This window comes from Equus quagga, chromosome 1 (genome assembly GCF_021613505.1).
Source record: "Equus quagga isolate Etosha38 chromosome 1, UCLA_HA_Equagga_1.0, whole genome shotgun sequence".
Lineage (NCBI taxonomy): Eukaryota > Metazoa > Chordata > Mammalia > Perissodactyla > Equidae > Equus > Equus quagga.
Genome location: NC_060267.1, coordinates 44,744,457 through 44,761,540, shown reverse-complemented (window position 1 = coordinate 44,761,540; position 17,084 = coordinate 44,744,457). Strand labels below are relative to the sequence as shown.

General features: G+C 47.2%; 1 protein-coding gene across 2 annotated transcripts; it reads right to left on the bottom strand.

Moving 5' to 3' along the window:
* Position 1: 1 nt before the first annotated feature.
* Positions 2–16,711, bottom strand: GSG1 (germ cell associated 1). 2 transcript variants are annotated; one of them, XM_046678299.1, is made up of 6 exons: positions 16,528–16,711; positions 6,368–6,686; positions 5,064–5,111; positions 4,116–4,268; positions 3,317–3,428; positions 2–1,138 (listed from the first exon to the last, which is right to left on the bottom strand). In XM_046678299.1, the coding sequence occupies exons 1-6, from the start codon at positions 16,573–16,575 to the stop codon at positions 793–795; spliced, it is 1,026 nt and encodes a 341-aa protein (XP_046534255.1). In that variant the 5' UTR covers positions 16,576–16,711; the 3' UTR covers positions 2–792. The 2 variants fall into 2 exon arrangements, with proteins under 2 accessions (XP_046534255.1, XP_046534247.1); XM_046678291.1 differs by having other exon boundaries at positions 3–1,138; positions 4,941–5,111.
* Between the last annotated feature and the right edge of the window lie 373 nt (positions 16,712–17,084).

Here is a 17,084-nt window from a genome sequence, read left to right as displayed (position 1 = left end):
ATTCTTCTTAGTCATCTGGGATGGCTTGTTTTCCCTTATGGAACAGAGAAAGGGCGAGTGGATGGATGAGAAGGTGGGGACCCAGAAAGGAGTGCGTGATGCAGCCTTGTTCCCTGGGGAGTCTCCGGTATGGTTCTCCACCGGGAAACCCCAGTCCCATCTGAGTAGCCTCGGTGGGCCATTTCTGGACGTGGACCTGTCCCTGCGTGCTCTAGGGGCCATCTTATGTACAGTAGCCTCCTAGTGGCTTCTAGGATCATATTTAATTAAGCTTGCATCAGGTACCTACTGTGTGGATGCAGGACACTAACAGGCAGTGTGGAGGACATCTGTCCTCCGTGTCAAAGCTCCTACTGGTAGTGCCTTCATCTTTCATTCTGTGACTTCCAGGAAAATTCAGGTACACCATGGAAAGCTGAACCACAGTCAACTACCGTTGATTTGTCCACCTCCATTCCTCCCGATCCCAGACAGGTGACCAGACTGAGAAGCCCCTGAAGGGCAGAGACTGTATTTTACTCCTCTTTTTATCTCCATTGCTTATCCCAGAACCCGGCTCACAACAAGCAATCCGTAAAGGAGGGAGAGGATTTTGAACGTGTGAGATATGGGGGATAGCGAAGTGACACAGCCGTGGGGGAACAATGGTGCCAGGCACACACCCCTTTACCGTAAGATACCCTTGTTCTTAGCCTCTAAACACCGTGCTCAAGAAACAGACTTCGGCTTAAGCACATGTTGATAACACACACGTAAGGTTGGGCTCAGCCTGCTCTCCAAACACACTTACTCCTAACACTGTTCTTCCTCTACAGATGACCCAGGCACCTCTTCTTTTAGTTCCTGGCTGGTCCCTTGTCGAAATCCCTTGTTGTGTAGCTCTGAGTAGAAGTCAACACCTTCAGAGACAGAGCGGATGGGCTGATTGTGATACTGGTGGTAGCCGGTCAAAGGCCCCCCCGGGTGGGCTGCACTTGACAGTTGCTGAAGGCAACACTGGTGGTGATGTGGGAGGGCGCTCAGGTTTCCTTGGAAGCTCTTACTGTGCTTGCACTTGAACTCCAGCACCAGCCTGGTGTATGTGTTGAAGGTGATGACAGCCGATGCCATGCAGCAGGTGAAGGAAAGCCAGGCCATGCTGAGGACAAATGCACACACACAAAACGCGCCGTAAGAATCTGACTTTCTCACAGGTTTGAAAGAAGAATACCACGATCCCTTCTGACTAGTAAACTAGGCTGATTCTCTTACGGATTTAGGACTTGAGTGTGCTCTTGTCTACCACGTTGCAGGTAAAGAACTGTGGACAAGAGGACTTAGTTTGGTCTGACTCAGGTTCCATTTGGAACGTTTCAGAGTAAAAGAGAGTGACTCGTGTAGTGTTAGTCAGACTAGGAGTTTAACGGATTTGTTTTCACTGAATTGATTAATTATCAGTGCTGTGTGCTCTTGATCCCTGGTGTGCGTGCACACAATTCTTTGGACCACTGTTTCCCAAGCTGCAGTTGCCCAGTGTAATCCCCAAGATTCCACAGACCTGTAGCTCAGCCGTGAACAGGGGACACAGCCCAGTGTACTATCATCTCCCTCCCCCCTCTTCAAGGTTATTCTCCTTTGCTCAGGTGCAAGGAGTGAAAATCCCTCTTCCATCTTTGTTTTAGGGTTAGCAGTCTTAGGGTCCACAAAGCTGAGCCCGAGAGTCGTTCAGGAAACATTTACTACAAATATGAAGGTATAGGTTGTCCAAGTAGAATTCGCCTATTATGAAAACAATGTGGGGGGCCAGCCCGGTGGCACAGCGGTTAAGTGTGCACATTCCGCTTTGGCGGCCTGGGTTCGCCAGTTCGGATCCTGGGTGCGGACATGGTACCACTTGGCACGCCATGCTGTGGTAGGCGTCCCACATATAAAGTAGAGGAAGATGGGCACGGATGTTAGCTCAGGGCTAGTCTTCCTCAGCGAAAAGAGGAGGATTGGCAGCAGTTAGCTCAGGGCTAATCTTCCTCAAAAAAAACAAAAACAAAAATGAAAAACAATGTGGTTCTTGGCTTCAGGGAGTTTATAATGGATGGAAGAGAAGCCGGAGATTAAAGAGACACTGGATGGATTCAATCAAGAAAACAAACACATTCCTAAAAACTTGGAAAGTCAAAGCCCTAAATCTCCCTATGATTCTGGGAAGCCCAGGAAACAGGAAGTGGTGTGAGGTTAGTGAGGGATTTCATGAGGCCGAGTGATGGTTAAAGCCAGGCCACAGGCTGGTACTGCGTGTTCCTATCTGCTGCCTCTGACAGACTACGTAGGCGCAGGCTGAGGAGACTTCTGAGGAGAGTTTTATGGTCTGAGCGTTGCAGTTGCAATGCCAAGAAGGGCCTGAAGATAGATAAAAGGTGAGAAATGATGAGTCTGGAAAATGAGCTCAACTGATACAGTGGCTGGTGGAGGAGATCAAAGGCCCCTGAATAAAACAGCACATATTATACCATGAGAAAAGGGGATGGGGTCTCAAAACTGCCGTGTATTGCCTCTGTTAGCATGGAGACTCCAGCCCAGCACTGTCTTTTCTGCACGTCAAAGTACTTAGCACTTATCCCAGGCAGTTAATATAAGTCCAAGTTGGCACCTATGCGGTAGAGGGATTGGGGCCCTCAAGGAAGCAGGTGAGGAACTCTTAAAGGGCGTGTCTATCTTGAATGTGTTTGTTTTGTCATGGTTGTCGCTTCTGTCTTTTTAAGAGAAAATATAAAATAACTGGTCCCTTAGTTCTTGAAGGGTTAGAGAATGACTGGTAGGGGAGGTTTTATTTCTAAGTTTATTTCTTATTTCAGTGGAATGAGAATGGAAGTAGGCGGAAGTTACTCTTTGTTACAGGAGAAGAGTAAGACATTCACAGGGAATAGAAGTCAGTCCAAATTTCAAGGCTAATTCTCCATTTCTCTGTCCTCCAATACCTTGAACCATAAAATCTATAAAATAGAGAGCATCATTTTAAGCCAAACCAAATCAGTCTTGTTTCCCGAGGGCAACTCCAACTACATAGCAGGTGGAGAAGCAGTTGCTACAGCTGTATCAGCAGAAAAACTGGAGACAACATCCTCACAAAACAAGCCAGAGGCATCCTCTCTGCACCTCCTCAGAAGGTGGGGAAAGAGTGGTTGTGGCCTGATGGCCCAGCCCGCTGACTGACTGACAGACTCCTGAGATGAGGGGTGAAGAGAAGGCAGAAGAACACAGAGCCAGCATCTAGAGAGAACCAGATCTAATGAAGATTGGCTGGGGAAGGGGCGAAAAGGTTCAGGAGATGGCAAGCACTTACTAGAAGGCCCAGCCATAATTCCAAGAGTGTGGCCTCCAGTCTTCTGGACCCAAGTTGGCAGTTGCCTGGAATACTTGTGAATACATCATATGGGCCACCATTCCCAGAAGACCTAAGGAGGGAACAGGAAGGCAGTGCCCTTAGAGAGAGGCTGGCATTGCCATTGACAGGGAGGATGATTTTGGAGCAACCTCCTCATTTTGCCTCAGGTACAGGCTGCGTTGAGGCGTCTCATGACCCATATGCCACCATTCCCAGGGAGACAAATCTGCAGTGGGGGCTTCTCCTTGACTCCAGAGCTTTGCAATAGGGTCCCCCAGACTCCAGGTTTAGAGCGATGGAGCAAGTTCCTGAGTCAATGCTGCACCCAGGGCTGCTGCTCCCTCTGACTTCTTCCCACGTGTACCCACGGTGTGAGCCTTATTCTTGATCTTTCATATGTATCATACTTTATCCAACAGTGTGTTGAAAAGTTGTGGGTGTGTCATAACTGACAAGTAAAACTGTATTTTACCTAGGGAGAAAACTTGCAAATAAAAGGAACCTAGAGATAAATTTTTTGCAAAGTACATAGTGTACTTTGCAAAATATATATATATATATATATATATGATCTAATATAAAATTTTCCGTGTTACTTCAATTTAAAATTAAAGATGCTATAATGTACTTCTACCTCCATTCGTTTTACTGCCTCTCGGCTTCTCCTTCCTCCCCTGGGGACAGAGGCTCAAGCCATCCAGCTTGGGCTTCAAAGGCAGCGGAGGAAAGCCATTCTCTACAGCTCGAAGGTGCTCACCTGACAGGACAGAGGAGATGGCCGCAAAGGCGCTCAGCTTGAGGCCGCAGCCAGGGTTCCTTGTGAACAGCAAGTCCGTTAGTAGGAGGAGGAAGCTGATGAATTCAAGTCCAATGTAGGTGAACTGGGCTCCCAGTGATAACCATAGGATCTCTGTCAGAAACCAGAGGAAGAAGAACCCGCACCCTGACAGTTAACAAACGGGGAACAAATGACGGCTGTGAGAAGTGAAAAGCCTTCTGAGCCAGAGAAGGGGAGAATGAGACAGAGCTGAAAGCGGCTGGGGGCATTCCTTAATTTGGGCTTCTTTCTTCTCACCCCACAGCTCCCACTCTGCTCAGTATCCAATATATCATCAAGTAACCTCAGTGGACTATAAATACTCTTAGGGAGACTTGAGAAGAAATCATCCAATTGTCATAAAATCTGGCAGGGATGTAACTTTGCTATTTATCATTTTTGTTTCTCTTTTTCCTTATTTAACTTTGGAACAATCAGTGTTGTTTCCTTTCTCCCTCTCTCCCTCCCTCCCTTCTATTTTACAAAAAAAAAAAAAAAATTATTGGAGAAAAAAAGGAAAAACTAAGCTTTCAACATGGTTCCTTGGCAACAAGAGGAGGTTAGAGCTGTCGGTGGTTTTCTGTTTGTGAACTGTATTTGTCCCTGCTGTTCCTTTTTTGCATCCCTGCGTATGAATGAAAGTCAGCTCTAGAGGGAGTTAGTGTCACCCTGTGGGGCTCAGAAGAGAAAAGCAGGAGATCACAGTACAGTTTAGATCCAGAGAGGCCCAAGTCAACAGTGAAATTTGTTATCAAGCCCACATACTTGCCACAAGCCCCAAGGGAGGGTGGGGGAGGAAAGCCTTCTCCATCAACCGCTTCCCTCCAAATCGGAGAGCGGCGTGACGTAGGCCTTGCAACGTGGCAAATTCCAGTAGTCCCTTCTCACCTCTCTCGGTTGGTGGTGTGAGTTCATTGAAACTTCGGCACCTCTCCCCTGAAACACAGACAAGGTACCACTTCATGAAGGCACTTCCTGGGACAACGGGGATGAAGACTTTCCCCGATCCCATACCTGGCGCGGCTCCGTTTGTTGTGACACAGTGCCTGCCCAGCATATAGCAGGCAGACAATAAATGGGTCTTTGAAAGCAGGAAAGAATGCGTGGATGAATGAGTGGCATCAGCAAGAGTCATCCAAGATTAATTTCTCTCTCCTCAATTCCTGATAACGAAGGAGATCCCGTTGTCCTGAGTGTGCCTACACAGGGAAGCCTTCCAGTTCCCGTGTCGGGAGGCGGTAACGGTCCTAGTGATCACCAATACCTTCTGCTGCCCGCACCACTGCTCTGAATGCCTCGGAAATGGTTTCCAGGACTGGGGTTGGAGCCATGCTAAGTGGCACAGTAATAACTTAAATCTGAATCTAAATACACACGCATTTATATTCCTTTTCCTCCTTTTCCCCTAAGCCCAAATGGGCAGAAGTAGCAGATCACAAATGGTACATGATTCTGGGCTGCAGAAAACCCTTACTACCAGGTGACCTTTGAAGGCTTTGAGCAGGGAGGGGTTGTCCTCAGTCCAGTTGCTCCTAACCTGAGGACTGCACGGTAACTAAGGCACACTGACCCAGTGCAGGAGAGCTGGGAGGGTCTGTCTTCAGCTCCTGGAAGACGTCCTCACCGATCTAGTCGCCCTCTCTGGGCTTCAGTTCCCCTCCCTTTGAAAGTGTAACAATAATACTTTGAATGAGAAAACCCTTTTTGTGGGAGGGGGAGGGGGAAGAAGGGTGATCCTCTCTGATCCTTTCATCTCACAGATGAGAACCCAAGGCCTGTAGAAATGAAGTTCAAGGTCACAGCTGGGCGGAAACAGGGCTTTTTCTCTCATATTCATCTCTCCTTGTTTTGTCTCTAACAGTAATGCTAGCTCACTAGAATGGAAATTCTCCCAAGGTGAAAAGTCTAAATGAACCCCTTTAAGGATAATGCTATTTTAAACCAGTGAGTCTACTACACAGTCAGGAGGTGAAAAGCCACGGAGACTTTCAACTTGTTAAAAGGGAATCCTATGGAAAAGAACGCAGTGCAGAGGCAGGAGGAATCCTATGGGAAAGGACACGATGCAGAGGCGGGAGGTGCTGAGCCTCGGGAGAGGCCCCGTGGGCTGTGCAGGAGGGCTGTACTCCCCTCTGGTTCTTTGCCTGCATCAGATCCCTTGGGGAAAAATAAATCAGGAGTGAGGCGGCTACCTGGTTCTTCCACGATTTCCTCACAGGATAGCCACATGCCACTGCGGAAGGTACGGAAGGAGAAGCGGTCATCCCCAGCCTCCCAGCTGTATTGCACCACCTCCTGGGATGATGCGTTGGTGTTGCCTCCATCCAAGGGCAGTGGCAGGTCAAGGCACCTGGCTGCCAGACCTTTCCCGCACAGGGGCTTGGGCACCTTCTGTATGCCCACAAACCAGTAGTTGCTGAGCAGGGATGTTGTGGAGAGGCTGAGTGATAGCATGTTGAGGATGGCAGATAGGAATGTCCGTTGGCCAGAGAAGCCCTTCGGGAGCTCCATCTGTAACAGACAAACACAGGGGGACAGCCTGATTTCAGTGTCTCCTGGGACATCTGGACACCCTTCCCTGAGGCTCCCTAAGCTCAAGCCACTTTCCTCCAATATGACGGGCATGACCAGCCGCTGGGTGTTTTCTCCCAGGAGGCCTGAGGAAGCTTGGCTTCAGGAGTGGCCTGGAGTAGGCATGAGAGCAATGATGTTTATTTAAGCTGGACCCTATTATACTAAAATGCTTACTGAGGATGATCTGAGTAAGCTCATCCTTATCATCAGATAATAACTTCAGTCAGAATGTGATGAAGCCACCGAGGCTAAGATACATCAGGCTGAGAAAAAGAATTAGGAGCAGTCCAAATGCTCCTGCTGGTGATTATTTATGGTTTTGTCTATATTGGAAGGTAGTAGCACTGACTGACTGAGGTATTTGTTAGTGTAACAATGTGAGTTTTTGATGTCACCTTCAGTAAAGGGGGATAGGTCCTATCAACGAATGTTAAACTAGATCACCCAGGGAGGGTGGTGCAGATAAAGGCTTTGGGGCCCTGAAGATAAAAGAGGGCAGGGGACTAACTGGGATGTGGGGCTATTGAAATCCCTGGGGAGGAGATGGGCTGAGTTCTGAGAGAGGTGGTGATCAGGTCCAGCTTCCATCCACTGCCACTGAGATGTTAGAATCTCAAATGGGAGGCGGCTGCATGGTGCCCACAGAGGCTGGACACCAAGTGTCTAGGCCATGGAGCCATGGGGAGGGTGCTCTTGGCTGGTGGAGAGGAATGTGGAGGGACATCTCCACAGCTTGATACCGCAGTGGTGCTTGTCATAGTGGGGGGACAGTGTATGGCAACAGAAAGCTTTGTGGCCCATGTGGCTCTGGTTTGAGCCCCTGACCTTCTTGTCATTTTTAGCCTAAGAGACAAGGAGCGTGAGCTGAAAAATAACTCCTATTAGATGTTTCAACTTTGATGAGTGATGGCTTGGAGCCAGATTTAATTCGATTTAGAAAAATAAAGAAATCTGACAGGTCTTGCACTATGTGTTATAGAGAAGTTTATACTGTTATATTAATACGTGCTGAACGGAAAAGAGGCCCATACTTAGTTGCTGACAGACGCTTCTTAAAGTAAACCATCTTGAGCTTTCCGGGGGATCTCTTATATCAGAATTAATCAGACCTAAATCTGCTTAGCTTAAGAGATGTAAATAAAGCCACAGCTAAATGGGACAGGCCCATAAATCTGCCTCTCTCATCATCTCCGGCTTAACATTTCTACATTTAACAGAGAACTTTATCTTAGAAATATAACAGTTTGTTCTTCAGAATTTCCAGAGATGAAAAGCATGCATACCACAGACAAAGCACAGATTATTTATGGCAATAAGAAATATACAAGGTTCATATGTATATAAAAACCAATATACAAAACATATGCTAAAACAGCTTCTGGAAAGCAATCTGCTAATACGACTTTTTTTTAAAGCACTCAAGAAATTAACTCCACCAAGAATTGTCAGTCCGTGCAAGACTCTGGGTGACCTTGCTAAGGACTGAAAAACCACAGCATCTGGAAGGAGGAAAGATCTTATATTGCCAGATATGGGAGTCTTCTGTTGCCCCTGTCCCCAAAAAAGAATGTTTTCACCTTGAAAATCCTACTGGTTTTAGTTATTAGTTCATAGTTCTGTTACTCTGAGTTATCCTTTCTAATTATTTTTACATCAATTGCCTGAATAGGGAATGGACTTCAGGTAAAACACCTTCACTAATCATTATAAAGATTAAACTAAGGCTTTAGGTAATTCTACACGTTCAATAATTTTATTTTCAATCTTACATGGCTTGGAAATTTGTCTGCTATCACATCACATCACATCACATCACATCATCACATCACATCACATCACATCACATCACATCGGATTTTCACTTTACTCTCAATCCATTTCCAATTACACATGTTCATAAGTTACTCTTCAGAAATAATAATAATGAACCCCAAACCATGTACAACCACTTTGTGGTGGCATCAAGGTGACAACCAACTTAAGGAGAGGTGATCTGAGAAACAAAGGGTGAAAAAGAGCTTGAAATGAAGCACAATGAGGCTGTTTCCTGGAGGAGTGTGCACCAAGGAGAGACTCAAGGAGCCTCATTCAAGAATTATCTTGATAATTGAATGAGAATCCATTCAAGAGCCTTCTCAAGAATTACCTTCAACACATATAGTGCCATGCCTTTCATTATCCACTGCCCCGCCCAAAAATATGACTTTTCTCTCAGGATCCAGATACTTCTGGAATTGGAAGAAAAAATCTAAATTTGCAATGGTTTCCTTAAGGTGATCATGAAGAAGTAGCAGCCATAAGAGAAGTTCTATCTTTGCGTATGCTGACAAGCTGCTCCCCTAAGTGGCTCTTTATAGAGAAGGGACAAAGTGAGGCTTCCCTGACACTCGGCTCACATCATTAGGAAGTGCATAGGTGCCAAAATGTCAGTAATTCTTCTATCAACAAAGGCTAACAGAAAAACTTGGAATTAACATATGCAAGTAAGGACAACAAGTTGATGAGACAGGCACATCTCTTAAAAGAATCAGGTGCAACACAGCTATGGGATGTATGTTCTCAGCAATAAGGGGGGAAGCTGGTTACCTTGGCCATGGTCAGCGTCTTGCAGTTTGTCCCAGAGGACCGCAGGATGCCATCTGCGCACCAAATCCCTTTGGTTTAGTGTTGAAAGAATGCAAACTGCCTTCCTGCCCTCCTCTTTCCCCTCCCAACCCTCCCCTTCTGTCTTCTGTTTTGGAGGGCCTCGTGATTAAATGCCGCTCTGCGGGGAACTTGGGCATTTAATAATTGACAATGCAATCCTGGCCCAGCTGTTCTGGGAGATTAAACAGGAGAGTTTGCCAATAGGGATAGGGGATTAAGCACAGAGAAGTAAGGACTTGCCTTTGCAGAGAGAAGTTTCTTTAAAAAGTAAATGATGATTTCGTTTCCATCTAACTGCCCTTCCCTAGGTAACTGGTGTGAATGGATTGGGCTTGATTTTACGGCAGACACAGAAAATATGAGAGGGTCACCACTACTACAAAAGTTCCCATTCCCTTGAGTAGGGTTTCCATCCCTTTTATAAGCTCTTCTCTCTGCAGTGTCAAGGCCTCCGAGCCACGAGTATAGCTTCTTTGTGCCCTGGTGGTCTCCACCTTCCAGTTAGCATCATTAGTAAGGATTATTAAGTACCCCCCTCCACATGGAACACGGCAACACAGTGAGACAGTGTGGAGTGCGGATGCGGGTAAGGATACAGATGGAGAAGGATGGGAGAGGAATAGATTCCAGGGTCAGCAATGCTATGGCTCTATCCCATTTCTCTCCCAATCTTCCGGCAAAGGAATGAAAATTTTTTTTAAAAAACGTTTTCTAAAACTTAAAGTAATCTGACAGATCAATGAGGGGTTGATTGCATATCTTCTTGCCGCCAGTCACTTAGAAGGACAAGTTGTTCTTTCTGTCCTCAAAAATCGTACCAATTAATTGGGGTGACAAGGCGGGGAGCCATTCTGCAGCTGCTGTGGTTCCCTGAACACCTCACGGACCTTCATCCCCCAGGCCTTCACGGACGCTCTTCCTTCTGCCTGGACAATCTCTTATTGCCTAGTGATCCGCCTCTCATCAAGATCAGTGGGAAAAGTCACGCATTCTTTGAAAATGTTTTTCTCCCCAAGACAGAACAGTTCCCTCCTCTCTGTGCTTGTCAGACTGTACCCCTCTCATAACACTTTCTGTATTCCATTAGAATTATTTGTCTTGATTTTAAAGTCCTCAAAGTCCTCTCCTTGATTGGAGAGCAGTTCTCAGTTCTGACTGAGTGTCAGAACAATTTTTGGAAATTTGGAAAATGTGCAGATTCGTGGGTCCCCACCCTGAGATTCCATAGTAGTTCTGGGGTGAGGCCCAGGAATCTGTAATTCTAGAAAGCTCTTTGTATATACCCAGGCATGGACTTCTGGTTTCCGGTTCTGCATATAACGAGCTTGGAAGTCGCCACTCTGTCCTGACAGGTAAAATATATAGCCAGAGAATGAATAGACCATAAAATGACATCTGTTTGACTCATCTGGGGCTTACATTTAACGAAACCTTCTGTACCCTACCCTGCCCTTCCCCCACCTCTCCCAGATTTGCCACCAAATCATGTTTTCCCCATTCTCTATTTGTGCAGTTAGTTTAGAGAATCAAAGGCAGGCTCCCCTAACTTCAGATTGTTTGAATTAATCCACATTTTAGCCAAATGAGTCTCTTTGGATCTTGCTTCTGTCACCCAGTATTTCTACCCTTCTTAGCCTGATGTTAACAGCAAATCTGATACAAACGTGTGTCTGTCCAAGCTTGATTTCCGTATCACCCAAAGACCCTTTATGCATTGGGATAGAACTCCCCAGCCCTTGGGAAAAGGAGAGCAGAAATTTCTGGTCGCTTTTCCTGTTGAATGGGCTGTTGGTTTCCTGGCTACATCGTTTTCAGCACAAACGCTGGGTGGCACCATCTCCTCATCTTTTTCCTCTTCAGGCCCAGGCTTCCCCCACCAGTCAGCGAGTGTGGGCGGAGGTAGGGCTCCTCCCGTAGGATTGTTCTCCTTTTTCTTCATTTGGCCTCCTCCCCACATACTAATCTATAGAACACCATGTGTCAGCCTAATGGAATTCAGGACTCCGAGTGAACTCGGGGACACCGGCCACTCCCTTGAGGACGTCTTGTAGGATTGTTTCCTGTAGCACATTTTTTGTGGCCCATTCCAGTTTTCAGTGACTCAATAGATCCTCAAATACTTCCCATGGGAAATACGAGTCCACAGTATCAGAAAATACAGTCAGCCAATATTTCCTGATGAGTTTTGCGTACATTTTTCTTTACTTAATCGTATCCTCGTTCCCTTTCCACCCGAGAACAGTGAACAATTCTTTTCCCTTCTCTCTGCTTACACCCTTCAAATACTTGCAGACACTTCTCATATCCCGCTTGAGTCACTGTTTGGCATAGCTTATGTCTTGGGTTTTTATTGCCTCTGCTCATAAACCACACCCCCGATGCCTTAATAGCCTGAAATTTGCCTTTTCCAGGGAAAAGGGGATGGGAGCGGCAGAGTCTTGAGTGGGTTACATGAGGAGGCTTGGAGGTAGATTTAGAAGTGAAGCTCGTGAAACTTCAGCTTTGTGGTCCCCCTGGTACTCGGGCCCCTTCCAAGACCCTGTCACCTAATTTGTACTTGTCATTTTGTATTACTTTTCTTAAAGAGGGCCTCCAAAATTATATTATTTTAGGCCTCCCCAACACCTGAATCTACCCCTTAGGTGGCTATGCTTTCTGTGTGGGTGCTCGGCTGGGGTACAAGCTGTGACCAATCTTGAGACCCACCTCGCTCCCCAAGGACCCTAAGCCACAAGGTCTAATTTCCTCTTTTTGACAAAACATGAGTTTCTCTGACTGGTCACAAATATCAGAGCCCAGCATCCCACTCACTTCCTTTCATTGTAATTTGGGCATGTTAATATTTTTCCCTTCTCTTTCCCTTCTTAGAACAGGAAAAGTGATGGCTAGTCAACGCAATATAAATATAACTAGGTTAGGCTCAGAAGCTCGTGAGTTAGCACAGACTGAAGATTGCACATGTCAAAACAGTTTTTCACTTTGGTGTGTTGGACTGTTACCATTTCAGGATGACCCCACAGGGATAAACCTGCAACTCAACATTTATGACATTTATGACATCACAAAGCCAATGGGTGGGACTACTCCATATTTACTAAGGTCCTCACTCACTGTTTCCTATACTACAAAACTCCATTTACTAGGTATGAATAAAGAGAAACTGGTCTTGGGACATCCACACATACTTTGAAAACAGCAATTTAATTTATTGTTTTGGGAGTACACTGTAGACGAGAGGTGAGTCAAACAATGGTCAGAACGCTGAGCCAGAGAAGACGGTATAGAACACCACTTCCCTAATGTCAAAGCCTGGGGGTAAGGCATCAGTGGGGTTTTTCCACATATGCCTACTGGCATCTTCTCCCAAGAAAGGTCTGTTTGCCCTCCCTGGCAGAAGTATCTCTCCTTCTCCCAGGAGTCAGATTTCTGACCCATGTCCCATTAACTAACTCCTTTCTGTGACTCAGTAGACAGAAGGCTGGAATGGAGTGTTAATGTTTCCACGTCTCTGGCTCTGATCTACATGCCCCTGTTCCTGCATGTTCTATGTGTGCCTCTCTCATGCAACTCATCACACGGGTTCCTTGTCGTTTATGCTCACTTGACTTTAAGTTGCTAGATACAGAAGGAGCTATGTTTTATTCATTGTTGAGTCTCAGAGCCTAGCACTGTCTAGCATCCATGAATGAATGAATGAAGTTTGTAATGGAAATGAGGCTCATGAATATAATTAGGAAGCCTATGAGTGAAGATGTGAATAAAGTGTCCAAACAGCCTTCTATTAGTAAAGGAGACACGAATCCTTCTGATTCTCATACATGAGAGCAGTGAGAAGCTAAAAAGAGGGTCCGCAAGTCCACAGAACACCCTACGCCTCTCTACACAGATGTACCCATAGTTTCATCAAACAGATCCTCTGCCAATCCATTTCCTCCCACCTGTGGAAACATTCCTGCTTTCTGATGAGCTAAGGCCAGAAAACAGCAATGATCTCATAAACGAGCATTATCTTTAGTTCACAGAGACCAGGGTACAAACAGATTGCTCAAAACCCAGTGACAGATTGGAAATGTTATGTCCTTTCCCAAGCTACGTGATTCCCTACTAATTTAGGGCCCTTTTGGATGATGGATCTTGAACCATCAAGGATTTTGCAGCTCTAATTACATTTTTTACTTCAATGGCTCACATTTGACTCATTCACTGATGAAGAAAATTAAAGTCTTCACACAGAATATTTTGACATTGGCCTCCCAGCCCAGAAAGGAAGAGTAAAGACACCAAAATGCCCAGGCTGAGCGTCCAAAATATGAACATCTCTATAAGACACACAGCTTTGGCATTTCCCAGCTTCAGGTTAATCTCAATTGTAACTGTGTTTAATGTCCACATGGCTCCAAACGCTCACAGAATATAAAGGACTCCTGTCTTCCTAACATGGGTCCTGAGTTCTGGGAACACTTCTACTTAGGTTCAATGGAAAAGACCAAAGAAAAGTATTTTGGGGCCTCTCCTCTCTGTCGCCTTTCCCTTTCCGCTTGTTAAAGGGATTGTTAGAGGGCTTTGGCGAATGCAGTCATTTCCAGGAGAGGAAGCGGCCTTTCTTCCATGCCCCAAGCAGCTGGAGTGAATCAGAGGGGCAGCCACATCTGCACATCCTGTGGGGCAATCGCTCACGCGCGGGTGACGGGGCCCTCGGGCCCGCTGGGGGTCTTGGGGACCCCGGGCGGGGCGGGATGGAGGCCTAGCGGGAGTGGCCCCTCAGGGGTGCTTAGGGCGCGGCCACCGGGGAGCAGAGCTGGGCCGCCCCCTTTACATTCCGCGTGCGCCCCTCGTTCCTTCTTTTCCTGCTCTCTCTCTTTCTCCCCCTCCCCCTGCAGTGGCGGTACCCGTGCCCAGCCTAGTGCCCCCGGCTGCCCTCGGCCCCCCTTGGTCGATGAGTAACCACCCCCCTCCTGGTTTACTACGGCGCCCCCGGTTGCCTAGCAGCGGGCGCGCGTTGCCATGGCGACACGCCGGGAGCGTGTTTTGAATTGTTTGGCGCGGCCCCGCCCTAGCGGCCGCGCGTCTCCCACTTCCCGAGCGGGTGGGGCTGAGGCCGGAGCTTTTGTTCCTCTCCATCTTCCTCCCACTGATGAGAACCGCGTCCCGGGTGCCCCCCTAGAGAAGAGGAGCCGGGAGAGCAGGACGCAGGGAGGGCGAGCCGCGGGGTCGGGGACCCCAAGGAGCGCGGCAGCCACGTGGCCCCGAGCTGGGCCCAATGGGGCGGCGGCCGGCTCCTCTGCTTCCCTGGCGAGGCGTGGCAGAAGCGGGTGCAGAGACCGGGTCGTCGGGTAAATTCCTCACCCCAAGGCCTGTAGGCCCAGGGGCAGGAGGTGCCTGTTGCTGTGGGACTCTAAGTCTGGCATTTCCCAGCCCCCTGCCCTTCCGGTAAAGGTACCGGTCCCTGGCCCTAGTTATAAAGTCAGGCTCTGTCTTTGCCTCACTTCGTGGATCTGAGAGATGAGACTTCGGTACCTTGAACCCTGAGCAGATGTGAGTTCTAGTTGCTGTTCCACGTGCGCCTGGACTAATGATTTTGGCCGAGTTACATAGCCTCTCTGAGCGACTGTTTCTTCAGAGAGAAATTAGGAGAAAGAGTTGTCCTTCACATTTCTGCTGTGAAGATCTAAAGAGGTAGAGTGAACATGGAAAGGAGGGGGAAGGGAACCCGAGCCCGGGTACCACACACCTCACTAGACTCTTCACAAACATCTCATTTAATCCTCACAACCAGCCTGAAGCAGAGGTGGCCACTCCCTTCCAGACCTGGGGAATCAGACTCGGAGCATTTGATTTGCTCAAGGCCACCACGCTAGGAAAGGGTGGAGTCATTATTCGACACCTCCTGACTCATGGCCAGGCTGCCGCTCAGTAAAGGGGAGGCACAGTCGCCTCAAAACGCCAGAAGATGGAAACTCACACAGAAGGAGACAATGGATTAAGTGTAGTTTATACTTCACAGATACATACTGATGCCCAGACTCATTGCCTCCCATATTGCCTCTGTGATTCTCCTCACAGACCAATTTAAAAAAATTTACTATGGCTGGCTTTTTCTGTCATGTTCCTATCAACTTCTGAGGATTCTCCTATTTATGATCTATTCACTTCCAGGTGCTTCTGAACTAGAGAAGCCGGCTGAGTCCATACTCTGAGGGCTCTTCAGAACCACTAGCTCTTCTCTGCAGTCCCAGAAGTGTCTCTTTCTTAGGTCCTATCCTGTTCTTCTGAGATCTTAACTTCCGATCCATGAACAGCACACCACATTACTCTATGTGCGTGCGTGTGTGTCTTTTGTTTCTCTGGCTAATTCGAAGCTTCATTTTTTTCCTCTCGTGAGAGAGGCATGATATGAGAAAGAACTTTTGCTTTTTTAGTAACCCTTTGAGCTGAAAGTTGGAAGATCCCAACTTTCTCAAATGGGAGGCAAGTCACTTCCAGATGTGCATTTTACCCTAAACAAGCCAAGACATCTTTGCTGGCTGTGAAGGTCTTCTTGGGTCTGGAAGGATCCCTGCAGATTCTCCCAGATTCTCTGAGACCAGAAAGAGCCGAAGGTTGTGTTCTCCTCCTTAGTTCCAGATCAGAGCTGGCTTTCAACAGGACCATGGGGATGCCTCACCACTCTCTGGCAGAGAACTTACCATCTGCTCTTTCAGTTCACTAGAATGATATACATCTCTATCGTTGCTACCACCACTGGGCCTTTTACCAGGGACCAGATTTTGGCAACAGGAATCAGACAGATGGAGGGGAAAAAGACGTGCTAGAGGGCTCCTAGCAGTCCTGGGAGCAGAGAGGAAAAGTGAGATGAAGAGGCAAAGGAGGAAGAAATGGAAGTTTTAATGGAAGAATATGGAAACAGCAAGAGGCCAAGGTATGGACATTGCCAGGTTTATCAATAAAAACTGGGCTTGAGTAACCACTTTTTATTCCATTTTGTATAATCCTACAGTGTATTCCCAAGCTCCTTACCATGAGCAAGTAAAATAAATTAAATTGATGAATTTGTATAACCTGCGTTACAAATCCAACATTAAGGGTACTACATGTGAGATATTCATGAGACTTCAAAAATCCAGGCACCTACCTTCTGGGTGAGACAAACATTTTGAGTCAGTTTGGAGGGATTGCTCATTCACTTTTGAAGTCCGAGGCAAAGATGTTTCAGTTGCTCTTCTGCTCTCTTAATTGGTTGTGTGGAATGAGTATCTAGCCTGAAGATGAATCAGGTCCCCTCTTGCCAGCAGAGGGGTCAGGTGGTGTGAGGTGCGCTGGAGAGGTTGGAAAGGATGTCCTGCAGCCAGGACACCAGTCTGGGTGGGGCTGGCTGACATATGAAGTTTTCTCTGTGACATCACAGTGGCAGGCCAGGATCTCCTGCTGCTCCCCTGTCTCTTGCCCCCGCCCCCAGAAGGACAGGGGCCACTCTGGGGTATCTGCCAGAGGCCCGGCTGTCTTCTGAGTCATCCACATCAGTGCTTCTGTTACTGCACATAAGAATCACCTGGGCATCTTAGTAAGCTATCAGGTTCTGAAGGCCTGGGGTGGCTCCCACATGATGCTAATCAGACCACGCTGGGTTGTAAGACTCTAGACCAGCGCTGTGAAAGAGAAATACTAAATGAGCCACATTTGTAATCTAAA